At 43.5% G+C, this 27,154-nt stretch overlaps 1 protein-coding gene across 1 annotated transcript in view; it reads left to right on the top strand.

Annotated features, from left to right (window-relative positions):
* Positions 1–244: 244 nt before the first annotated feature.
* ZCCHC2 (zinc finger CCHC-type containing 2) overlaps positions 245–27,154 on the top strand; it is a gene marked incomplete at both ends in the record, with an annotated part of 47,139 nt that continues 20,229 nt past the window's right edge. Inside the window, 5 exons of the mRNA XM_079717571.1 lie at positions 245–1,171; positions 13,307–13,418; positions 15,982–16,058; positions 18,334–18,405; positions 21,607–21,719. Of these exons, the coding sequence (XP_079573697.1) occupies positions 245–1,171; positions 13,307–13,418; positions 15,982–16,058; positions 18,334–18,405; positions 21,607–21,719 (1,301 nt within the window). The remainder of the gene's footprint in view (positions 1,172–13,306; positions 13,419–15,981; positions 16,059–18,333; positions 18,406–21,606; positions 21,720–27,154) is intronic.

A 27,154-nucleotide genomic window follows, 5' to 3' on the forward strand; every position in this document is an offset into this window, starting at 1 on the left:
CGGCGCGGAGCTCAGGGGGAGGAGCCACTGCGGGCACGCCCCGCCTCCGGCCCGGGAAGACTACGCCAGCGACCCCGCCGGCTGGCCACCGCCCCCCTTGCCGGCCGAGACCCGCCCCCGGCCCTCCCTTGGCGGCATGGAGGGGACCCGCTCCTGACGGCCGCGCCGCCGCCTCGGCCCCCGCCCCTCCTCCTGGCCCCTCCCTCCCGCCCCCGCTCGCATGTCCGCGCCGCCTTAGCCGAGGATGCTGAGGATGAAGCTGCCGCTGAAGCCGACGCACCCCGCGGAGCCGCCGCCCGAGGCGGAGGAGCCTGAGGCGGACGCGCGGCCAGGCGCGAAGGCGCCGCCGCGCCGCCGCCGCGACTGCCGCCCCCCGCCGCCGCCGCCGCTCTCGGGCCCGCCGCGGGGACCCCCGCCGCCGCCGCCACCCGGGGGGCTCGGGCAGCCTGTTGCTGGCGGATCGGCGGCGGGGGCGGGCATGCCGAGCGGCGGCGGCGGGCCCACGGCGGCGCTGCGCGAGCAGGAGCGGGTGTATGAGTGGTTCGGGCTGGTGCTGGGCTCGGCGCAGCGCCTGGAGTTCATGTGCGGGCTGCTGGACCTGTGCAACCCGCTGGAGCTGCGCTTCCTCGGCTCGTGCCTGGAGGACCTGGCGCGCAAGGATTACCACTACCTGCGCGACTCGGAGGCCAAGGCCAACGGTCTCTCGGACCCGGGGCCGCTGGCCGACTTCCGAGAGCCCGCCGTGCGCTCGCGCCTCATCGTCTACCTGGCGCTGCTGGGTTCCGAGAACCGTGAGGCCGCCGGCCGCCTGCACCGCCTCCTGCCCCAGGTGGACTCGGTGCTTAAGAGCCTGCGCGCGGCCCGGGGCGACGGCTCGCGGGGCGGCGCGGAGGACGAGCCCGGCGAGGACGGCGACAACGAGGAGGACGCCGAGAAGGACGGCTCCGGCCCGGAAGGCGGCGGCGCCGAGCCCCAGCCCGGCGGCGGGCTGGGCTTCAGGGCCCAGGAGGAACTGCTGCTGCTCTTCACCATGGCCTCGCTGCACCCGGCGTTCTCCTTCCACCAGCGGGTCACCCTGAGGGAGCACCTGGAGAGGCTCCGCGCCGCGCTCCGCGGGAGCCCCGAAGACGGGGAGGCGGAGCCGTGCAACTTTGGCGGCCCCAGGGCCCAGGTAAGGCGCGCCAGCCTCCCTGCGCCCGCGGGGCGGTTACTGCCCCGGCGGCCTCCTCCGCCTGCCTTTCGGACGCCCCTTGACCGAGCCTCACCCCGGCGCAGGTGGGTGGCTCTGCATCCCCAGCCCAGGCTCCCAGCCCCAGAGCACTAATCTGCGTTTTGCTGGGCCGCTCAGTTGCACTCCCCGCCCCCCGCCCCTACACACACGGGTACCCGCCATAACAGAATGCTCTAGAAGTCTCTTCCGTGCCGGAGTTGCCACGGAAAACATGGAGCTCTCAGCCCCGTCCCCCTCTCGGATGAAGGGTCTCGGGACCTTTCTGGCTTTGAGCATCTCGACGTGCTGGGAAAGGCGAAGCGCTAGGGGAGCCTGTGTGTTGGCCGCAGTCAGCCCTGGGCTGAGCTTTCCCTTTCCTGCCGCCTGGCGCTCTGGTCACACGTTTTAAAGCTCTGCCTTGCCCCTCGGTGAGGCGTCCTAAAGGTGCGCTCCCGGCGTGTGGCCCTGTCTTTGATACAGAGGGGCTCTTTTTGCTCAGTGTCTGCCTGAGTTAAAGGGAGTCGTAGGGTCTCTGGCTCCTGCTTAAAGAACTTGATGTTCCCAGGATAAACGTCACATGTGGAGACCCGCGAAATGACTCAAATTAGATAAGTCGTAGCGCTGGTTGTGTGGGTAAAGAAACCCCACCTGGGGCGGTTGGTTATGCTCTCTGCCTCTGGCGTGTCCTGGTTTCTAACGGGTTTGAGTCGTGCTTACACATTTGGGTTCGGGGATGTTTGTTGGTCCTTTACTGAGGCATAAGTGTTTTCTAAAAAGTTATTAAACGCCAAAGTGTGGAAGACGAGAATTAAGTCATTTGTCGCAAACATTAAAGAAAATAGTTTTATTTGGCCAAGAAAGCAATTTAATAATAATCTAGGCCCAATATAAAGTCCTTGAGCGTCACAATTTCATGGAGTAGTAGCTTTTATTTAGAGTAAAACCCGTACAGTAAGTTTATTTTCGTGGTTCACAGCTATTTTAAAAGTATTTGGATGCCATGTTTTTCAACTTAGGTGATCTCCAGGATGATATATTGGGAAGGGGGAGTTTTTTCACTCCTTGCTTGAAAGTTAATTAAACTTATATATCTGCTGTCGTTCAATACCTTGGAATTTAAACTGGGCATTGTATTTCTCTAGTCGCTGTGTGGACTCAGCACCCATAGAACCAAAGGAATTTGGGGGCTGGAAGGGATTTAGGGATAATCTCGGCCGAACCCCTCCTTTTTAAAACAAGGCTTCTGTGAAGTGACTAACTCACATTTTAGGACATACTTTATCAAACTCAGATGTAGTAACGCTAGTATCCAGAATTTTCTTGGTGAGCTTGAAATACTATCTTCCAGTGTCTACTACTAGCATGCAACTGTGTATACTGATGGTATAAGCCCTTACCACTCTTCAGCCTACTCACTAAAATAATTCCAAAAAAATCCTGCACCCGTCATTAAATTTAGAGAAGCAAGTCTGAACTCAGAAGCAGTACTTATATATCTTTAAAAAAATTGTTTTCTTGTAATAGTATATATTGTAAAGATAACCTTAGAGTGTAGATATAATCAGAATGTCCCACAGTGGAGCAGTTTATATTATTCCATTCGTATCATTTCAACAAGGGTAATCGATTTTTGGTTTTAAATGCTGAGTCTTTTTTTTTTTTTGCCTTTAAAATTTGCTTATAATGTGTTGGAAGGTGACTAGACAAGGAGAGAGAAGCATGAAAACCACAGTAATGAAATTTTTATCTTGACTGCAGTGTGTGGCCTTTTCTGGCAACCAGTGAGTGCTGGGAAGAGTGAACAGAGTGAGGCTGGGCATCCTGCCATTAATTTCAGCGCATCATTACTTCTCAGGCAGTGCCTTGTGCTGTGGCCATCGGTAGAAGTGGGGGAATAAATAATAGGGGATACACACACTACAGGTGACACTGAAAGCTATTTCTAGACGTTGGTGTTGTGATGAACGTTTTTTCTCCAGTAGCTGTTGAGGGTTACCCTAACAAGTCACTGAAGTCTCACTAAATTGTTACTGCCCCACACTTTCTGCTTGTTGGCGTGGACTCGGAGGCCCTCAGCTGTGGCTTGTTCTGGCCTTGAAGACATTTCCGCGGATCTTATTGCTCCCAGGCTCTCTCTCTAGAGGCGACAGATGGGGGTGGATTGATTTCAATCCCTGTTCACTGCAGTCCAACCCAGCTGTACCGCGGCCTTGCGCCGTCGATGCACTAGGGGAAGGGAGGGCCCACCTCCGAGTCTCTAGGGAGGTGCCCGAGGCTCGCGCCCGAGGGCCGCGCGGTTACGCGCCGCCGCGGACCGGCGGACGGCGACTGGGGGCCGGTCCTGCGGGGCTCCTCCCCTCGCCCGCCCTGCAAGATGGCGGCCGCCCGCCTCCCACGTGACTGGCGCTGGCCCCGCCCCCGAGGGAGCGGGCTGAGGACGGGCGGCGCTTCCGAGGGGGTGTCCCTTAGGCCTCCGCTGGGCGAGGCGGAGTCGCAGGGTCGAGCGAAGAACCCGGTGGATTGCATGGTGCACTCTGGGAATGGCAAAGGGGAGTTCTTGTGGCAGCCTTTTTTGGCCCCGGAAGTAACCTTTCAGACCCATACTTGTAACTTCTTCATTGCTTAGGAATAATTCTATTTCTTCACTAGCGTCTTAAGCATCACCTATATTAAATGGATGAAGTAGAACTAATTGTCTTTTCATTTTCTGTTAGAGTAAGGATATACTAGCCATGACTTTTATGGGAAGTTTTAGGTTGCTTTGGCTGCAGCAAAGAATACAAACAGTTCACTTAATAAATGCCTTTGGGGAGAGGCTTTTAGAAGATCACAGTTAAGCAGTGATTATTTTAGTAGCAAATGGGAGCTATTGGGTATCCTCCTCCAGTTACTTACATTTTTCTCTGCAGTGGTTTTCTCAGGTAAGGAGAACTCAGGGAAAATCTCACTTATACCGTAAGTTAATATACCATTAATTTTTCTGCAAATTAACTAATGTAATATATATCGTTGTTTTTTTTTTAAATTACCTTTTGTGGGGTTTTTTATGGGATAGGGGGCAGGAAGTGTGTTGTAGAGGCTATCAAAGCCTTGAAGAGTGAAGCCATGTTTGGTAGAGCAGTAGACTTGGAGGCTGAAATTCCAGCTCTGCCACTAACTCTGTAATTTTAACCAGGCCACGTAAATCCGTGAGCCTCACTCTGATCTGTAAAATGGGAATAATAACTTATTTTTAAGGTTATGGTGATTGAATTGAGGAGATATGATGCAAAATAATTCACATGGTCTTGAGCACAAATTCTTTGAGAATGACGTTCAGTGCGTTTTCTTTTCCACTAAGATGCAGCCATCCAGATTGTTACATCAGTTGTTTTCAGGAGTAGGTTTTCTTTTCTTTTTTTTTAACCTAATAGAAGTCTATACATAATAGTATTTTCTGTATTCTCTATTACCATACCTCTAAATTGATTGGTGCTCAGGAAGGATAAGTAACTAAGCTGGTGTATGAGACACATTTGGGGCAGTTTTGTTAATTCTTACATTGTAAAGATCTGGTATGCTACAGATAAGCCCAAAGGGAAGCATTTCTCTGGGTCACAAATCATTAAAATACGTATTTTCCCCATATTGGATTTGGGGATGGGAATAGAGAAAATACGTATTTTGAATTTGGGTTATCCTGAACTCCCGTGCAACCATAATCTGCTTAAATCTTTTTCACATTTAGTTAGGATGATGTAAAGCTATTTTGCAGTTTTGTTAAGTTATGTAATTTTTCGTTTATTTCAGAGTGCAGCCTGGAATCCATGGATAATTAAACATTTTTATGCCTTTTTTATAGAAGCTATTAAATTGGCTGATGTTTAAGCATATTCAATATTTTTGTTCTTCTTGAGAAATTTTAAGCTTAATTTTTTTTTTTTTTTGAGAAAAGCAAAAAAGAGCCTGAACTACCCTGAAAGCAGACTGAGCTTCACTTTTATCAACCGTGTTTTCCATTATGGAGGACTGTGTTGTCACAGCGCTCCTTTTCTTCACAGAGAGCGCTTTGTTACACAAGCCGCCTTCATCCAGGCTGTGTAAACAGTCACTCCAGAAGGGAAGTGCCTAATCGGGTGTTTATGTTACAGGTGGCAGAGCTGCTGGGTGCTCCGTGGTCCGTTTCCTTCTGTTCTTCCCTATGCTCCAGGGAACATTTGGCTTTAATGCCCTTCTAAATGTCTTAGTTCATTAGGCCTGTTTAATGCTCATTCAAGAAATAATTTGAGGTCAGGTTTAGGTTTTGAAGAGGTCATTTTTGCAAGTTATTTGGTCTTTCAAGTTTCAGACTGCCTAGTATTGAATAGGGATCTCATCACCATTTATTGCATGTAACTGCTGTGAAGATGAACGTGATAATGTACATGAAAATGCTTGGTAAACACGAGTGAGATAGGTCAACCCATCTGTCTCTTGATGGTTCCAAGAGTGGATAGCACAATTTGGTTGCAGTGGATGAACAGAAATACAGAAGCCTGAAGAGATGATAGGGGTTGGGTTACAGAGGGCCTTGAAGGTCAGATGAAAGAAACTGGCTGCAGTGGGAGCAGGTGGAAATTTGTGTGTCTCCTTGAAATGTTCACTGTCACTTTAAATTCATATGTATGAAAAGAATGCATCACTGATTGGTAAAAAAAAAAAAAAAAAGAAAGATCTTCCAGACTCATCCAGTTTTCTCAATGGTACCATTATATTCCTAGTCACTCTGATTTGCTTGATAATCTTAATCCTCTCCACCTCTCATATGCTGAATCCACCCTTCTCTCATCCTTGCTGACACCATTCTGTTTGGGGACTTTTACCTCTGATTCCCTTGCTTTCAGCCTTCCCACTTCTCACCTGTTGGATACCACTGCCAGATACATCTTCCTAAAGCGATATTTAATCATACCATGTTTTCTTACAGTGACTGATGGGACGTGGTCTCTGCTAGGTCTTTGGACTCAGAATCTTTCTTCTGCTCCGTCCTCTCACGTCTGTTCTTTTGTTCAGGGCTGACTCATGCCATCACTTCTTGAATGTTGTCTGGAATTGTCCGTATGGTAGTCTTCTCCAAAGACGCTTTGCTGCCTCTGCATTCCAGTAGCGTGTATATTCTGTGTTACAATTTTGGTACGTATCCTATGATTCTTTTTTTTTTTTCTTTTACTTTGAATTATTTTTAACTTAAAATCCAGGAGGGAAGGTCAATTTTATAAGTTCCCCAAAGACTCAGGCCTCACGTCTCATTTTTTTGTCAACATTGCATATATTGTAAGTGTTCAGTCAAAATTGCCTATGCTTAGGATATTTCAAATATAGCTCTGAAAAGTACCATTATGATTAATTGCTGTAAGACAAAGTGCATCAGGAAGTGATTTTTTTTGGGGGGGGGGTGTTGGTGAATTATCAGCTACTTTATGGTTACTTGCAGCCATGTCGTATAGGCACAGTTGTTTTGGAAATAATAGAAGGAATTATTCCTTTAGGTAGAAAGCATGGAACAGTATAGATTTGAACTGAAGCTTCAATGAGTGAATGCTGAATAGTTGTGCTTATTAATTATTCTTTCAAAATCAGGTCGTGTGTTATGTACACCACTCCCTAAATTAACTAAGCTTTTGTGTGTAGGGGTGCATATTGGCGCAAACCTATGGGTGATGTTTTGATAGGATGGAAAAAGTCACAACTTACAAACTGTATTATTGTTTGGGTAGTTGTAGTTACTGTTGCCCAGTGTTGATCTCTGATCCGTGATTTGCTTGAGGGGTGGTGGGAGCCAGATGTGGAATTGAGATAGTACCTTGCTTATGATCTGAAAGTTAAAAACTTTGGTCACTCAAGTGAGCAGTTCATAACCTAAGAATTGTGGGGTTTTTATGTTTCTTGTTAGGAACGTTTAAATTGGGAGCGTTAAGAAGCATAATGTTCCCTCAGTATAATTGATTCTTGTTTTGGGTATCAAATGCTTGAAATTCTCTAGTGGTCCTGGAAGGAACAGCATGGTTGTGTGTCAGCCACAGTGCTGTGGTATTTGGAGAAGACTTCCTCAGGAAAGAGGTCAAACACTTACAGAGAGGGTGAGGTTGATTGGTTTTGTTAGTTTGGGGAAGGTGCCTGTTCTCCCAGTTGGTATTAAACACAAGTCCTAACGCACTGTTTCCCAACACTAATAATTACCAGCCTATAAGTCACTTTCTGTCAAGGATGCTTCATAAGCTTTATAAGCTACAATTTCCACATGGTCCCAGGAACATTTCTCCACTGGGGGTGAAGGCTGTGCTTCAGCTAGAAGTCCCTGCAGTGCCATTTGGCGGTCAGGCTCCTGAGCCCAGACTCACCTCCTACCGAGATCCTTTGGTGTCTCCTGTGGGGTGGGGCTGTGTAGGAGAGGGCAGTTCGGTCATACACGGGCTAGGGAGGAGAGACACCTCCTCGCTAGATCCTTTTGTACCCATGCTCCTGGGTGCGTTCTTTTCAACTCACCCAAGAAACATTCTGGCAAAGTGGGGATTTAAAAATCTGGGGGCTGCTAGCCCAGGGATGTAGCAGTTCTTGTTCAGCCTCCTAATTCCAGGGTAAAAGAAGAGATCTTCCCCCTTCTGTGGTAGGAGAGCAGAAGGTTGGTAAAGGAAACAGACGCTGATGTTAAAGAGGGGGGCACCCCAGCTTTGGTCTAGGCCAGAAGCCATTACCGCTACTCCCTGCATTCTATACCTTTGTAGTCCAATACAGTTTATATTTTTTCACCAGTCCACCTATCAACTACAGGTGGCGCTATTGAGGTTCAAAGAGCAGAAACACAAAGGGAGTTTCGTAAACATCACATTCAGGCTGGTTCTCCGGTAAAAACTGCCGCCCTCACTTCTTTCATTCTCTACTCTCCTCATCCCCAGTAGGCTTTTGTATCAGTGTTCTTCTGCTAGATCTTCCCTAATTGTGCATCCTACAAGTTCAGTTTTCTAGAAAAGACGATGACATCGACAATGTTAATGTTTTTTATTTGTAATAAATTCAGAGTTCCCCAGAATCCATAGTAAGTTACAGGGAATCAAGTTTCCCACTCCCATCTTTGTTTGATGCACCCAGTTCCAGGCCACTCCTACTCTACACAGGTCGCCACCGTCAGTTCAGAGATGTCATGTTGGGAAGAACTTAACAGAGCCAGGTCTGGTCTGTGGGCTGTGATGGCAAAGTGTATACATGGATTCAGTACATAGTTTAGCACTTCCTCCCACATTCAGTAACTAGGGCGCGCTTACCCATGCTTTAACATAGTGAATTCTGCCACACTCGTCTTGCTGAATCACCTTATTTGCACATTTCTAGTTAAACAGTAAATTACATAGGAAGTGAGTCCATGATCATAGCAGAAATCCATGGCATACTGTTTCTAAGCTGCTGATTCATTGCTCCCTCCTTTCTGCACTGTTGGGTCAGTTTTGTTCTTTGCGGCATAACTTTAATACATTTACCATCCATGTTTCTTCTCACACCAGAACTTGCCTTTTATCAGATTTCTTTGGGTTGGGTTATACTGTTTCATTGAGTAAAGATGAGACAGGTATCTGCTTTTCTACCACATCCTCTCAATTAAAGAGACAGACAATAATTCTTAAATTCGCCTCAGCTTCTTCCCTCTTCTTCTACCAAAATAGATGAAATTTGACATCTCAGTAATGTTTCTAATAATGAATCGTTTTCTGACATTCAAAGGAAGACTTTCTATGAATCTTGCTTAAATAATAGCATATGCTTTAGGTACAACCCTGGTTATTTAAAGAAGAGAATCTAAAACCTAGAAGTGTGACAGATTACCCCAAAACTTAGTGGCTTAAAGCAACAGCCATTTTATTATTATTTCTCACAATTCTGTGGCCCGGGAATTTAGACAGGTAACTAACAGCAGGGGCGACTTGTCTCTACTCCAGGATGTCTGGAGACACAGCTGGGGACTGGGGGCATCTCTCCTCCTCTCCTCTCTCTGTTTGGTTTCTGGCACGGCAGCCTCAGGGGAATTGCACTCCTCACAGGCTGGCTCAGGACTCCAAGAGCAAGTGTTCCCAGAGGCCCAGCTGCAAGGCTTCTTATGACCTATCTATAGCCATCCCGGAACATCCCTTCCATCCCATCCTACTGCAGTCAGGTCTCTAAAGTCAGCCCAGATCCACTGGTTGGGAATTAGACCCACCTTTCAGTGGGAAGAGTATCAAAAGTATTTTTGGCTATCTTTCATCTACCACAAAAACTTAATAAGGTGGTGTTGTTATATAAACTAGTGTTACATTCTAAGTCTGATTTGATGAGTGTAAGAACTTCTGAAGTTAGTAAAATTAGTAAAAAAACAAACTAAGAAATTCATTTTCTGCTTTTGTTTTTTGTTTCTTTCTTAGAAAGAATGTCTTGGTATTTTAAAATGTACAGTCTGCATCAAAGGACTAGAGGGAGTGTGTAGAACATTGGTAGATGAGCTAAAATAAACTCTACCTACAGTTTGACCTTGGTTAAAGTAAAATGAGACCAGTGTGATCTTTGTTCTAACGATGTGTTTTCAGAGAAGAATCTTTTTAGGACTGTCCAGTCACTTGACTATTTCACAGACTTTCTCCACATTTAAGAGATCTCAAGTATGTAATTGTGATGGCTCTACATGTGTAAAATTGAAATCTGAGCAATCTCTAGAATGAACGAGATACATTACATGACATGTGGATTTGAGCTAACCAGGAGCACGCCATAGGTCAGAAAAAGCTTTACACACTCAAATGAGTTATAGAAAGGAGAAGGGCACACACATACTAATGCTCTTTTTGTTTCTGTGCATTATTTTGCCGGCTTAGAATTTTTAAACTTTGTCTTCTTAATCCAAGCAGAGAAAATTCTCCCACTTTCCCCTTGGTCCTGATTCTTTTTGTAAAATGCCAATTCTGGCATGTCATCTATATGGCATTTGCATGGGAATCTGAACTTAATAGAAAAAGTGGGCGTAATTCCTTCCTGTACGATTCCATTGAACCAGTAGTTCTCAGATTTTATGGCACCTTCCTCTACGCAGAGCAAAGCACACGTGACATGGAGAGGGGAAACGGCAGAACTGACCACTGTTCACGCTGGGACCAATAAACGCCGTGATTCTGATCTCTGTAGCTCATGAGGCATTAAATTTTTGTTAAATTAATAAAATTTAAAATTTTATAGTTTCTAAATTTAGTCTAAATGATTTTATAGCGTTGGTACATGCTGAGACTTGGTGTTGGGCGGGGGCAGAAAGCTTAATTAGTAGATATTTCATGGATTGACAAACTTCAGTCCTTGGATAGAAACTCAAATACCATTTTTCTGCCTATCTTATTAAACTAGGAGGGTTTTTACTTGGTTGTTAAATTGTGTTCTTTAAAGTAACTTCAGGCTTTAAAAATGTGATTTTGATTGTGAAGCAAACTACTTTCACACAGTTGCTTCAATATAAAATTTGTGGAGACAACATGATAAAATTATTATTCTTCTTAATTTTTTTATTGTGGTAAAATATAATAACAAAATTTGCTGTTTTAACCTTTTTTGAGCGTACAGCTCAGTGGCAGTAAGTACGTTCACACCGTTGTGCAACCATCCCCACCATCCATGTCCAGAACTTTTCTTTTATCCCACACTGAACCTCTGTATCCATTAAGCAGCTACCCCTTGTCCCCCTCTCTCTGAAGCCCCTGGTAGCCACCGTTCTACTTTCTCCACGAATTTGACTGCTCTAAGGTACCCCATATAAGTAGAATCATACAGTATTTGTCTTTTTGTGTCTGGCTTATTTCACTTAGCATAATGCCCTCAAGATTCATCCATGTGTCAATTTTATTCCTTTTTAAGGCTGAGTAATGTTCAGTTGTATATATACCACATTTTGTTTATCTGTTCATCAGTGGACATTTGAATTGTTTCCACCTTTTGGCTATTGTGCATAATGCTGCTATGAACATTGGAGCACTAATTATCTGCTTGAGCCTCTGCTTTCAGTTCTTTTGGGTATATACCTAGGAGTGGAATTGCTGGATCATATGATAATTTTATTTTTTTGAGGAACTGCTGTACTGTCTTCCACAGTGGCTGCACTGTTTTACACTCCCACCAGCAATGCACAAGGGCTCCAATTTCTCCACATCTTCAGCAGTACTTGTCTGTTTTTTGGATAATAGCCATTCTGATGGGTATGAAGTGGTATCTCATTGTAGTTTTGCTTCGCATTTCCCAAATGAAAACTGTTGTTTCTTTTATATTTTGCATTCATTTATATTTAAAGGTGTTATTTTAAATTCATGAACTACATATGAACAGTATGGAAAATACTCTATATAAAATGGTTGACCTATTCAGCTAAACTTCCAGTTTACACAAGTATTTGAGAGGATTACAGTACTTTATTTATATTGATTTTTGAAGTATTTACAGCAATTTTAGGCCAGTGTGGTTGTATTACTTTGTAGTAAATGATATGGTTTGGGTTAGGAAATACATGATTTTGTTATTGTTAGAAGAATTCCTGTATCCACTTTTTTTTTATTCAGTAATATTGAAATTGGTGAATGCCATTCGAAAGTTGGATGTTGACTTAAGAGGTCGGTGCTCTCCTTCTTAAGTGTTTCTGTGTAGACAGTCTTTATTTCCTTGGGTTTCTAGAACAAGACATACTATAAGGCTGAAGCTTTGCTCCCAAGAGTATCTATTATGATGCCTTATTCCTAGAAATACAGATGTCAACTGGCAACCCACACTCATTGGCAGGCCAGGATGAATGATGAGACTATAGAACAAAATATATATTTTTAAACATCTTTATTGGAGTATAATTGCTTTACAATGGTGTGTTAGTTTCTGCTGTATAACTAAGTGAATCAGCTATACATATACATTTATCCCCATATCCCCTCCCTCTTGCATCTCCCTCCCACCCTCCCTATCCCACCCCTCTAGGTGGTCACAAAGCACGGAGCTGATCTCCCTGTGCTATGTGGCTGCTTCCCACTAGCTATCTATTTTACATTTGGTAGTGTATATATGTCCATACCACTCTCTCACTTTGTCCCAGCTTACCCTTCCCCCTCCCCGTGTCCTCAAGTCCATTCTCTATGTCTGTGTCTTTAAATTAGGATTCTTGGAAAGTTTAGGGTCTTCTGTTTACTTCATTTCTCTATACAGTTAAAAAAATTAGTGTATATTATTTATTGCAGATTTGCAAAATTGTAATTGGTTCCTGTAACTGACATAATTTTGGTCTGAGTAGTGTTTTGAGATTCTGAACATAAAGGGGAGGATAAGATGTGAGTTGTGATAAAGAACTGTGATAAAGCTGTTTTAATTTTTGGCTTACCCAGTGGGTTAGAGTAACAATATGTACAAGACAATACTTGAATTCTGAGAGCTGTGTGTAAGATTAGCATGCTCTTCATTACTCCAAGTAGCAGTTTTGGGGTAAAACTTACCTCTAGTTCACTAATGGTAGTGATGGGCTGAGCAAATTCAGATTTAGAGCACCCAGTTGCTATTAGATGGTTTAACATTAATAGTAAAGTCACTGTCCACACACATTCTTGTTTAGAATTGTGTATTGATAATACCTTATAAAAAACTTTTTCCTAACAAAGCATCTTGTTAGACTGTCACTAAGACCAAGTGATGAATAAAAATTGCATAATTATTATAAAAAATACAAATACCCTTACATCTGGGGAATAGCATAAAGGGTACCACCTTTCTATATTTATTCCTTCGATCCTGGTTCACTTTGGTAAAGAATTGACATCATTGGCAGTTCTGAATAGCAGTTTGCAAGGTGTCCCAAGAAACTGGTACAGTAAATAATGGATAGAATATTGCCATTAAGTGAAGATAAATATTGATACTTCTTTCCCCACTGCTCTGACACTGTACTTTTCTGCTCTTAATGTGTAATCACCTATTTTATCTCTGAAAATTGCTATTAAAATTATTGCTATTAAAAGTAAGAGTTTAATCTGGTTTATTTTTGTGGCATTCACTCTTCTTAGTCTCTGTTAAGATTAACATGTGCCCCTCTTTCTCCTCTAGAATGACTCTGCTCATGGTGATTATATGCAAAGTAATGAGGCCAGTTTAATGGAACAAGCCCCGATACCTCATGATGGACTTACTGTGGCACCTCATAGAACCCAGCGAGAAGGTATGCCGTATTTTTCCTAAACTTTAAAACATCTGTACACGAAAAGATTGCAGAGCGCTATTGACATTGGTTAACTCACTCCACTTTCTCCTTTTTGAAGTAGAGAAAGCCTACAGGCCCTGGGTTTAGCTCAAATGCCAGCCCTCCCACTTCCTTGACTCTGTGTCTGGGTTCTGGCTCTGCAGCCCCTGGCCTGTCCCAGCCCACACTTACTTGGTTCTGCCTTGTGGTCCCTTGTCTTAAATCTGATTGCATACTTCTGGAGGACAAAGACCTTAACCTACTCCCAGAGTATTAGCATAGTGCTTTATCTGTAGAATGTGCTCAGTGTCTACTGAAGAAATTAATTTTACAGAAGTTCACGGCAAGAGAGTGAAGAAATTCCTTACAAGCCCGTTCTTCCTGCGGTAATGCAGTTTTCAGGAGGACTGGGTGGAAGAGTGAAAGGACATTGCCACCTGAAAAGAAATGAGTTCAGATATTCTCTTCTCCTCACATCTGGGGAGTCCGTTAACCTGTATTGAGGGAAATTTGAAATGGCAAATGTAGACTGCCGCCTGGGCGGTCTTGGAAGGGTGAAGGATGTACAGTTAGCATCACATTCAGTTATAACGGCTTTGAGTTGATGTCGTTTTGCTTCCTTTTAATTCCAGTAATAATCCTTTCGTGTAATGCATTTTTCTTCACGGAGGAAAAATAGGTGTGAATGTTTAATGTTTAGAAAATGTCTACAGAATTACTTCTATTCAATACTATTAAACTACTCGAATCATGAATGAACTGCTTCAGCCAGGCTCAGTGAGCCTACCAGTAACCTAAGGCAGAGTTTGGTTTTGCAGTGAAGGTCCTTTTTTTTAAAAAAGTAAAGATATTAAAAAAAAAAACATAAAGACTACATCAAAAAGGTAACAATTAACTGTAACGTGGTACTCATAGATGGTTTTTCCTTTATTCTTAATTTGTAAACAAGTGTACACAGTCCATGCTTTTCAGTTTTAATTTATGAGGGTTAGGGGATCTCCTGTTATCAGCCATTCCTCACCACATACTCCTTTGTTTTCCTCATCTTGATTCTGATAGATCACAGCAGGTATAACTTGAAATCAAGGCTGAAGCCATAGCCATGTTGCCGTACCCACACTGCCCCAGTGGTCCCCTTCCCTAGAAGTAAAGCTGCTTCATATTTTGGAACATTGATTAGTTCAGGTGGTTTTTATTTAATAGCATCATCCTTCACATAATTTAATAGAACAGCTTTTGGAAACAGCAGACTCTCACTTCCCCACTTTGGCTTTTATCATACTGCAGCAGTTGTGAGCAATTGAAGGCTTCTCACCTGGCTTCTGAGACTTTCTTTTGTCCCGCTCTCAACATTTCTCACCCACCAAGGGAAATTGGCCCAGAAGCAGGCCACCAAACACTATACATTTGGAAAGTTAACACAAAATACTGGTAATGGTATCTCCTTCGTTTATTATACCTGTTTACCAGCAAATTTCTGTAATCTTATGTTTCCTGCTTTCTCAGTGCCCACCTTCTGTGATCTACAGCAATCTTAATTCTTCCTGTATACTTTTGTTACTTTGTATATTCTACTTTGCCTATTTTAACTTCTTCTTTTAAGGCAGAGTGAGTCCTTCCCTTTTCTTCTCCATCTCCTGTCCCCTGAATCCAACAGTGACCTTCTGTTGAGTCACTTTCCTAACTTCTTCCCTGTGACCTTTATCATCTTCATGACTATTTCTTCTACTTACACCGTGAGCAACAATCTTTTTTTTTTTTCCTTAAGTCCTTATATTATGCTTAGTAGACTGGCTCTTTTCAATTTGTAAAGAGATTTACTTGATAAGGTGATAACTTTTACTGAAGGATGTATGAAATGAGTAGTTTGGGGATTTGCACTTTTGCTTATTCGCGAGTAAGCTGACCATCTTATCTGGTTCAATTCAGAGTAATTGTTCTTAAGCCATTAATGTAATTTATAATCACTATTTTATCTGTATAATAAATTTTGCTACAGTGAACCATCATAGTTTGTTATAATGTTAAGTTTGTGTTACTGTTATATGATATTAAGGGTCGCATTCGAGAAAAACAATTTTTAAATTCTCAATTGGAAGGAAATTTTTACCAGTTCATATTACTTTTGAAGGGTTTTTTCCCCCCAATTAAAAAAAAATTTTTTTAGTTTACACCTAATATGCATAAATAACTGAATGACTCTAAAGTGCTGTATTTGTGGTAATCTGAATTAACAGTTCTGAAGACTTCATCTAGAAAAATAATCTTCACTGCAGGCGCCTTTTATTATTTATCTTTGGTGCTTAGCAGAGTGCTTGAAATGACTTCAGCCATTCAGCATGCTTAGTGGATATAGAAATAAATTACCTCACGGATGGACAGCACATTGCTGTGCTTCTGGGTTTTCTTTGTTTTATTTCATGATTAAGGCTAGTAGTAAAGATGAAGATAAATAGCTTAATCGTTTGGCTTTGTCAGGTTGGGTAACTGAAATATGTATCTAGTCTCTGTAGAACAAGTCAGCATGTTTTCTTTCTTTCAGCTGTACACATTGAGAAGATAATGTTGAAAGGAGTCCAGAGAAAAAGGGCTGACAAATATTGGGAGTACACCTTCAAAGTAAGCTACTCTCATCACCCAAAAAGATATCTCGTACTATGTTAAATGATCTTTTGGAAAGAATGAAAATTGATCTTTGGAACAACTTAATGGCAGGTTTGCCAATTTAAGGGAAGCTATACCCATGTCTGTGTCTGTCTTAATTAAGGGAATGTACTGTTTTCAGTATATACTGCATGGTTTGCCAAGTGTTAAAAATTGTATCACATTAAAGTTACTCTGACAGTTTTATTAAAAAGAAATAAGAGCCTTAGACTTAAGGTGTAAGATATATCTTTAAAAAGTGAAAGTAAACATTCACCAGTATTTTTAAAAGTCAAGATCACAGGCATTGTCTTTTCCTGGTATTTTTCTCCCCCTCTTCTTTCTCCAAGGCTTTTATTTTCTGGCCTCTGTTGGCTTTTCTTATCTCTAATTGCTCTGCTGTCATTCTGTCCTTCACACAGCTTTCTGATTAACTGCAGAGCCCAGCTCTGTTAGTCCCCACGGCTCCTTTTTGCCTGTTGACTGTGATGTGCATTCCGAGTCCACGTCTGCCTTCCTCCCTGCTCGGGCTTCGCTGTCAAGCCCTTTCTTCTGATGTGGGACTGCCCACGCCTTGAAGCCACATGGAAGGACGCTGTGTTTCTGTGCGTCCTCACTTCACTTCCTACCCAAAGGTGTTGCTTGCCCAACTTTAGCTGTACTTGTCTCACAAAGTCATTTCTGATCCTCCAGCAGAACGTTTTTTCATTCATCCCAGGTGTACCACCATCATCCCTTTCCCAGATTCTTAATTTGGGTTACATGATTTTTCTTTCCAGAAGGCTGTCATCTCCTAGAGAGCAGGAATCTTCATCCTCTGCATCTCGCCATATCTGACTTGCTTAGTACATTAGCTGGAGTTTCAGGACTCTGGCTTCTGCCTTCTTCTGTGAGAAATATCCTCAGTTTTCAAATTTTAAGTCCTTATCTCCATGTTTCACCTACGTTTTGTAACATTTAACACAAGTCCCCCTGCTCTCTTCATTCAGTTAGACCAGCTCTCCTTTTGTTGCTGGAGCTCTAAGCGCATTCCTTCCTTAAGGCCTTCGTTGTCCTCTGGCTCTGGAACGATATTCCCCTAGACCCTGGCACAGCTGACGTCCCTTCAGCTCACACACAGGCTCGACGGCCCCTACTCTGAGGCTTTTCTTGGCACCCCTCTGACGTGCTTCTCCCAGCTCCTGCTGCATGCCCAGCTCGTTTTCTTTGGAGCACTGATCACTGATGGAACTCCTTGTACATTCATTGGCTCTAATCTGACTCCTGCACTAGACTCTGACCTCAGCCAGCAGAGGCTTCACTGTCTTGTCCACTCCTGTATCCTTTCATAAGAACAGTGTCTGACACAAGTAGCTGCTCAACAAACATTTGAATAATTAAAAATCATTTAAAAGATGTGCCAGTTAATAAGGATATTTGAGGGTTGCTAGATAAAATTTTGTATGTATTCTTAAGTATCTGGTTAATTGTGGCATGATTGGTTGGTAAGGCTTATGTATTAGCATAGTTCAAGTATTCACTCAGCTCAAATAATTGTGAAGTAGAAATTATTAGTGGGCTACCATCGAGTCCACTGAGTTAAAGGTATCCAAGAAGTAGGTAGGTAATAGATTTTAGTTCTGGCTCTTCTGCTTACCTAGAGTTGAATCTAAGTAAGTTAACCTTTTTGAGTTTTAGTTTCTCCATCTGAAAACGGAGGTAGTCATATCTGCCTCATCTACGTTAATAGGATTGTAAAGCATTAAGATAAAGATGAAATCTTTTCATAAACCATAAGTCCCCATAAAAATGCAATACAGTACTACCAAACAAGGGCAGTAAACTTGGTATTTCTCTTAAGAATGTATATTTAATAAGTTCCAGGAGATCGAGTTTTTCTTTTTTCTTGGGGCATAGATCTGTGCTGTCGAAGTGTCATTCTAGAGTCCCTACAATGTCACCAAAAGGAACGTAAGACATTTCCCTTTCTGAAAAATTACTAAAGTATAGTCACATTTTTAGAAGACAGCTTGTTTTGAAAACCATGTGCTTTGAAAGGAGTTATTAAAATTTTTTAAGTAGAATGTCAATATACAGTTAATTTTAACAGTTTTGAAGAAATTATGACAATACCAGATGAACTTTATATTTCTAATTGTTAATCTTGATAAAGTTAAAGTAAGGTCATTTGTTTTACACATGGCTTTTTTTCCAGTCAGTTCCTGCCTAAGAAATAACTGTATAACGTGTTTTTTTTTTCTTTTTAAATCAGGTAAATTGGTCTGATCTTTCAGTCACAACAGTAACAAAAACCCACCAAGAACTACAGGAATTTCTCCTGAAGGTAAAAGTACAGATTTTGTTGTTAAAATGATTTTTACGTGATATACAGCAGGGGTCCCCAACCCCCGGGCAGCGGGCAGGTAGCGGTCCTCGGCCTGTTGGGAACTGGCCGCGCAGCAGGAGGTGAGTGGCGGTGAGCGAAGCTTCCCCTGCCGCTCCCCATCGCGCCCCATCGCTGGCATCACTGCCTGAACCATCCCATCCCACCACCCCCCGCCCCGGTCCATGGAAGAATGGTCTTCCACAAAACCGGTCCCTGGTGCCAAAAAGGTTGGGGACCGCTGGTACACAGAATCCAAAAACCTTAGTGCCAAAACAAACACCAGGAAAATTAAAGCGTGTGTATAGAGGCTGGTTTACAACTCTTCATGAACATTGCTGTAGAAAATGTCATGTTATTTTAAACATAGATTTTGTTACCTTACATTACCAATATAAGGAATTGATGGTTTTCCACGTTTAAAAAAAAAAAAAAACGGGGGGGGGAACCTTATTCCTGGTTCCTTGCTGAGATGTATATCATTGGTGGCTCTGTGCCTGGCACCCGACAGGGTCTCTCCTCTGGGTTTCCCTAAACTTTATCTACTCTTTGTCTTGACAGATTTCATTTTTCAGTCACAGAATTTCTCTAAAGGCTTAGGTGTTTTTTAAAAAAAAATGCAGCCCGAAATAAATAATTTGATCTTCAAAATCACAATAATTAATGGTCCCCCTGCTTAGCCAACATCTGAATATAGTGTTTTTTCCATAGGACCAATGCCTTATCAGGTTATATGAAATAATTGGCAACTAGCATACTTCTAGGAATGAATTGCCGATTATGAAATATCCTCTCAAGTTTACCATATGTCTCTTTTCCTTTTCATCTTCCTTTTAAAATCATCTACATAAGCTGTCCGCTTGACAACCTGTACATACTGACAGTCTTTAACTTCTGTGGAGGCTGTTGAACTGCACCTAAAGTTTGCCATAGTGAGGAAGGTCAGTGAGTTTGCTGTAGCGAGTTTGAAGCCAGTGCTTTCCAATCCTTTTTTCCATATCCGTAGCAGCCTCTGTCCTCCACATCCTGGCCTCCTTCCCCTGCTGCTCCTTGACAGCTGTGTCTGGCACCTGTGTTGTTTCTCCTTGCCAGAAAGGAAGCTCCATGAAGGCAGGGTTCTTGTTTCATCCTCGCTGCTGTATCCACAGTGCCAGAAACAGTACTTAGGACGGAGTCGGAGTTTGAACTATATGTTGACTCAATGAATGAATGGATTAATGGGGAGAGTTGCAAAAACCAAATTGTAATGAGATTTTGTAGATGCTTATCCGTCAGGCCTCAGTGTTTTTAAAGAAAAACTTGTACCGAGGTGTGAATGCCTTCCAGCATGCTGAGCTTGTGCTGTGGCTGAGCCGGGGCCCTGGAGGTGGGGGACTGGGTATGCTGGAACAAAGACCAGGCAGGTGAGAAAGTTCGAGTGACTTGTATAGAAGAGACATGTATTTTTAGCGAATATGCCTTTCTCTAGGACTGGAAGTAGTCCCTGGATATTGAAGATAAAAGCACTTGAAAATAAATCAGTTTGCAAATACTGATGGCTGCATATCTGCACTCTGCCCAGTCACGTGAGCAGTCACTGACCAGGTGAAAACGAATATATTCTCACCTTCCTGTGTTTAGAAGAGCCATCAGTCATTCGGTAGTTGAAATAAGCTTCTCCACTGAAGCTGGTTTTGGCTGTGTACAGATATTCAGGAGAAATTGTCTTTAAAATGGGTAATGTGATATATGCCTAATGTTCTAAATCTGTATTAAAATGATAACATCAAAGTATAAATACTGAAATGAATAGTCATTTCCTTGTTTGGAAAAATGTGTAGATCCAGAACGTGTTTCTTCCTGTTAGTGGTCTGAGGATGTGATTTACACAGTGGGTGTGTGGAATGCCAGCAGAGCGTTTGACCTTACCACGTTAATAGAAGGGCCAGGAAGAGCTTCATTCTGTTATAACATCTTGATTCCATAGTCTTACTGTGCCGAAAATAGTAATACTTACGCTACCTTTGTTAAATTTTCCATTTCTGAATTGTTGACTCAGAATGCTTATTTGTCAGAAGAATACTTACTTTGGGTTCTCCAATTAAAAATTAATATGTAAACTCACAAATTTGTATAGATTGTTATATTCCCGTGGCACCTTAGATAAATGTGTTAATGGTTCTATTCTTAATTTTAGTGAAAATGCCTGCAGTTCCCGAGTTAATTGCAAAGACTAGTTATCAAAAGTCAAATTTAAAACTTCGACTTCTTGAAAGACTTGGAAAATTAGTTTTATAAGGGATCAATTTATTAGGCATTTTAATAGGTCAACTAGTTAATAAAAACAAAGTTTTAAGTCATTTTATTTAATTAAAAAATTTTCTTAGGGGCTTCCCTGGTGGCGGAAGTGGTGGGGAGTCCGCCTGCCGATGCAGGGGACACGGGTTCGTGCCCCGGTCCGGGAAGATCCCACATGCCGCGGAGCGGCTGGGCCCATGAGCCGTGGTCGCTGAGCCTGCGCGTCCGGAGCCTGTGCTCCGCAATGGGAGAGGCCACGGCAGTGAGAGGCCCGCGTACCACAAAAACAAACAAACAAACAAAAATTTTCTTGGTCAAGTGATGATTTTTTTGTGATTTCTTGTACATGGCTCTGAGGCAACCTCCATCACACTGAGGAAAATGTTACTAAACCTCCAATTAATCTTTTTATGTAAGATTCTGAGTTTTCACCCCATCTTTCACACCCAGGTCTTTATTTGGTGTGTAGCGTTGACAGTCTGACATGGCCTGAGGTTCACACGTGATACAGAAGGCACAAAAGTGATAACTATAAAGGCAGAGATCACAGTTTTCAGAATACTATTTGAGGATAAAAATAATACTCCCTGCCCTGCGAAGGGCTCCATTTCACTAAAGAACCGTGGTGCGGTGTCCTGGGATGGGAGGGGAGTGCCGGCGGGCCGGGAGCAGGCTTAGCGCTGCCGGCACCCTGGGCCCCGCCCCCTCCCTCGGGACCCCGCGGTGCCCTGTGCGGTGCCGCTTTTGGGGAAGATTTAGAAAAGGAACTGCTTAGGGATGATTTCTGAGTAGGAGGCATTCATCTTCCTTTTGTGCCTCTGGTGTGTGACATATTTGCCAGTAAGTGAGAAACTTAACGTCGGTCGTGCGGTTTTTCTTTCCTAGCTTCCAAAGGAGTTGTCCTCGGAGACTTTTGACAAGACCATCTTAAGAGCCCTGAATCAGGGCTCATTGAAGAGGGAAGAACGGCGGCACCCTGACCTGGAGCCCATCCTGAGGTAACGGTTTACTGGCACCTCCCCGGCAGCCTCCCAGGCTGGGCCGTGGCCTTCCCGGGGCTGAGGCTGGAGTTCTAGGGGAGATCACAGAGATTCCTCCTCTGGAGTACTTTTCAGAATGGACTTTTAATCCTTGTGTTATTTAGATCTAGGCTAGTAGTAGACACCAAATGAATTTCTCATATCATTGTACTTTTCAGCTGTCTGTTATCATAAAAATCGTTTCTAAAGTATGCAAATACTCAGTGAAACCTCTTATTTTCACCATAAAATATTTATTGGAAGAGGCCCTTGTCCAAGAGCTCAGCTTTGGAGATGGTTTTGGATCTAAGCTGCTGAGTAAGGTTAGGCTGATGGGTGGGAAAGTGAAGGGTGGCCGAGGTTTGCAGTGTGGTTTCGGTCATTGTTGGCGCTCATCCCTCTCTGAGGGCCCCCCTTTAGGAGAGAGAAACTAAGGGATAACGGCCAAGGAAACAAATGCTGTTATACTGGAAACTTGCAGTTATTAATAAGTAAAATAGTGAAAGCAGTGTTGGCGCGTCTGTGGCTTAGAGTCGGGGCTTAGGTGAGACTGATCTGCCCTCTGAAGCTAAGCGGGCCCAGCCTGGGAGGAAGACTTGCTGAGGCAGAGGTGCAAGCCTTTTCACGCAGTGACCCTCCTGCTGCCCCCGAGGCCCCCTGAGTATTCTCAGGTTGGGGTGGGGCTGGGGACAGAAGCAGAAATCCGGGAGGGAGGGTATTTTCATTGTATGACAAGATTTAGGGTGTGATTTGGAAGCAAATGAGGGAAACCAGAGAGGAGATGGAGGGAGTGACTGGGAAAAGGCAGCGGAGCAGAGAGCGGGAGGGTCCGATTCGAAGCCCCCCTACGAGCACGAGCACGATGGAAGGCGTGGAGGGACTGAGGAGCGACCTGGAGGCTGGAGCCAGACGTGGAGTGGCCGGGGAGCAGCCTCAGAGGAGCGCCCCGCCCGCGCAGCCCGTTCACTGAGGGCGGGCGTCCCAGAGGGCACAGTGGGAGGGTCCAGAGAAGGACGAGGAGAAGTGGGAGGGGCTGGGTCTCTTGGGGGTGGGCACAGAGAGCATTCCAGGGCTGAGATGGGGTGGGGTTGGGTGAGGAAGAGTCCCCTGTGCTGCTGCTCAAGCATCGGTGGGCGTGTACATCCCTGGGGAGCCTGTTAAAGGGCAGAGTCGTGCCCCACAGTACTGGGGTGGGCGCAGTGCTGGGATTCTAGGCTGCTGGGGGCGCGGGGTCCGCAGAGCACGCCTTAGAGGGTGGCGAGCTCTCAGGCCCCCGCACATACAGGTGGCTCAGGAGGGGCTTGTGCAGCTGTGGTACGGGGGTGGGGGGTGGCAGCGCGAGCCTGGTGTCTGCGCTTTGTGACAGCCTCTGGGGAGGGAAGTCATTTCGCCCCCCGGTGATGGTGGTGGGAGGCCTGGCCTAATGTTCCAGAGGGTGCACACGTGACAGGTGGCCTGGCAGGGCGTGGGGCCCAGATGGGGTCAGGAGGGTGTATGCGCAGGGCTCCGAAGGGAGAAGCAGTGGGAGACAGATGAGCTTACTACACGGGGCTGGGCCTAGTTAGGGTGTATATTAAGAATCATGAGAAGCAAGTTTCTCTGTTGGAGAAGAGAGTTATGGTATGGAAAGGAGAAAACCAGAATGAAATTAAAGATATCTGTGCAGACTCATGATTTTCAGTATATATAGGTAGATACAGAAATAAATATGGTTGTGTGTGTACACATGTGTTCCCTGGCTCTGGTCATTGAAAGGGTCTGGAAGCAGCCACACCCCAGTAGTGGTGGGCATCCCTGGTATCCAGAGCTTGACTTGTAACTCCGTTCTCCACTGAACAGAGCTAGGGCTCCTTGGAGGAGAAGCTGATTGCAGGGCTGGAGGAGGAAAAATACAAGATGAGCCCATTGTGCCAGAGAGCAGGGAAGCGCTCAGGGAATGTTTGGCTTGGTCACAAGGACAAAGGCCAGCTTGAAGGGGCTCCTAGTGGTCAAATCTGGAGCAAATTGAACATCAAAATAAATAAGAACAGTAACGTTGAATAAAACAGGAAACCATGGGTCCATGTTGAAATAAATAATAAACGAATAGATTGAACGTTTGAGGACTAGGACATTTACATTGTCAAAGTCATTTCCCAGTGCTTATTACTTCTAAAGGAGGGAGAGTAACTCTGGGTGGAGAAGTCTGACAGATGCTCCTTGGATCCAGGACAGTGAACTTGACTCAGGGTCGCCTACCACACAGCAGGCGGCAACGAAGGAGCACTGCCTCACTCCTGTGATGTTCCTGTAGTGAACCTAATCTCGAGGAAACAGCAGACAAACCCAAATTGTGACCATTCCACAAAATATCTGCGCTGTCCTCTTAAAGCCAGGACAGTCGAGGGAGGGCTGAGAAGATAGCACGGCTAGCTGGATGCAGCGCAGGATCTGAACTGGGTCTTTGTGGTAAAAAGGATACTTTGGGATCAATTGGCAAAATTTAAATGGCATATAGGGGTTAGGAGGTCACAATTTATCAGTGTTAGCGTCCTGATTTTGATTGTAGGAGAATGTCTTTGTAGGAATACTTATGTTTCACCCGGGGTTGGGGCAGCAGAGGTCAGTTATTTATGGTTTAGAAAGAAAATTCTCTTTATTTGCAACTTCTCTGTAAGTTTGAGGTTTTCAGAGGGAAAAAAATACTTCCACAAGGAGCCACTTTCAGAAACTTGGCTCTTGGCCAACACCACAATTAAGAAGTATGTGTTGGGGCTTCCCTGGTGGCGCAGTGGTTGAGAGTCCGCCTGCCGATGCAGGGGACGCGGGTTCGTGCCCCGGTCTGGGAAGATCCCACATGCTGCGGAGTGGGCCCGTGAGCCATGGCCGCTGAGCCTGCGCGTCCGGAGCCTGTGCTCCACAACGGGAGAGGCCACAGCAGTGAGAGGCCCGCATACCACAAAAAAAAAAAAAAAAAGGAGAAGAAGTATGTGTTGGACTCCTTGTTATAGCTTTTAGGGTTCTCCTCATATGATCCTGTGTGTGTGTGTGTGGATAGCCTTTTCACTATAAAGATGTTATTCAAGCTATTTGTGGAGAATGCAAAGGAAGGTGTAATGTGAAAAGTCCCTAATATCCCTTTCTTCAAGTCTAGGCACTAGAAGTGGCCTTCATTAAAACCTTACATACCTTTCCAAAAATTTTCTGTGCATGTACACATCCCTGAATTTGTTTATTTGTGTGTATTTCCTTTGCGCAAATGAACTCTCCTTTGCACACCTTTTTGCCACTTAGTCTTTTCCTTAAATATATTGGACGTGGTAAAGCATCAGTACATGTAAAAAGATTGCTGCCTCATTTTTTATTTGCTACATAATGTTCTATTTTTAGTTGTACCATAATTAAACTAATCAGTGTATTTTATGGCTGTTTTGGTTCTTCCTAAATATTTTAACACTACAAGAATATTACAGTGACTGTCCACATATATGTTTCTTAACACACTTCTCTGTAAGAGAAATGTGTGGAATTGGAATTTTTGGTCAGAAGCACAGTGTGCATTTTTTAATATGCGGTACTTCCAGGTTCCTTCTCAGGAGGCAGCAGCACTTTATACCCTCAGAAGCCTTATTTTTGCATCTCCTCCACACCTCAGCCGACATAAATACTCTCAACTTCTCATCTTTGCCAGTCTCTAAAAAAGGAAGACTGTATCTCATTTTACTCTGTATTTGAGTGGCCATCTGTACTTTCCTCTGAGTGAATTTTTCAGTCCCTTTCACTTTTTTATTGATTACTAATTTATAAGAGTTATTTGTTAGATAAAAGAAAGGAGCACTGTTTGTCATTATTTCTTGACCATGAAAAAGGTTTAAATTTTTATGTAGTTGGATTTATCAGTCTTTTCTCTTACAGGTTCAGGGTTTTGTGTCCAGCTTGAAAAGACTTTTTCTCTTCAAAAATTATATTTTTAAAATGTTTTCTTCGTAATACTTCCTTTTAAAAACATCTTTGATTTTTTTGTATGGCTAGCCTGTGGTCTCAACACCATTAACTGGATTTTAGGACACTTATTCTCAGTTTGTGAATTTTAGATTAGTATTGCTATAATTCATTTAAGAAATGTAGCAATTATAAAGGAGAGGGAGAAATGAAAGCAAGAGGTAGGTAATGAATTTATAAGTGAAGTGGAGATTGGATTGGTACAGGACATACTGCATTTACTTCCAAGTACACTGTAAATTAGGAAAATGAAGGTATGGCACTGAAATGTACATTTGGGGTTGGATGACTTCTGTTATGTCAAAATGTAATCCTGTTTTTCTTATTTGATTGCTTGAGTAGTTTATAGCCACTTTGGGTTCTAGTTGAGTATAACTGCCATCTTGTGGTTATGCAGCAATGAACCCTGACTTGAGTCCGTATGCTGATTCCAACCAAGCCCCTGCCTTTATCTCAGGTGTGGTTTTCCTATACTGGATATGCCTGTACTTTTGACCAGTTAATTTGGTTTGTAAATGTAACTGGGCAGTAGATGCCTTTGGATTTTAATCCTCAGCCTTAGGTAATGTGTTCACACCTGGAAATTTAGATTAGCTCCATACTTTGTATCTCAATTTCTCTTCCATCTCTTCATTTCCTCCCTTTGTATTCCTATTGAATATTTGCCTCCACCTTTGAGAACCAAGAAGCAATTTTGTCTAACGCACAAGGCAACTTTGGTCCATAGGGGTCATCTCTTGATAGGGTATTTTGATGATTTTATAACTAATCTGAATGATAGGTCCAAAACCTTGGGGAGACATTAAGAATTAAATTTTTAAATGAGCATTTAAAATGTTCAAAAGTAATGGAAGGGGGTTTGGATGTTGAGCAGGGTGACAGTTTAATATGTGTATACCATTTGAGTGTCATAACCTTGAAGAATGTTAGTATATTCCCTAAGAAGAAATCGGAACTGAAAGGCCAGATAATTTGTTTAGGGTGATTCAGCTTTTAAGTGATTGAGCTGGTATTCAGATCCCAAGTAACTGTGCTGTAACTATGCCCCTTTCTGCAGAGTCCCTTTTGTGGGGAAGACCTCCAGTTGGAATCTTTTAATGACATTAATAAAACATGAGGAAAGCTGTTTTTTAAAGATAACAGCTTAGAATTGTGTTATGATACATATTGAGGTGAATCATCAGTCATACCTTAGTCTGTAGTAATACTTGTAACTAACTTGGCCGCTGCGTTCCGTTCGTAGTTTCCAGAACTCCTGCATCCCGAACTTCCCAACCTCTTACTTTCAGACTGTGGGAAGGTGCCTTCATGGTACACCCAAATGATGAAAAGTAACACCTATGAAGAAGGGTAAAGAAACTGAAGTTGTTTTTCTGAGCAGAAAGGCGACTATTGGACCACTTGGGTAAAAGGCTGAAATAATACATAGTTGG

The sequence above is a fragment of the Hyperoodon ampullatus genome (genome assembly GCF_949752795.1).
Source record: "Hyperoodon ampullatus genome assembly, chromosome: 13".
Classification (NCBI taxonomy): Eukaryota; Metazoa; Chordata; class Mammalia; order Artiodactyla; family Ziphiidae; genus Hyperoodon; species Hyperoodon ampullatus.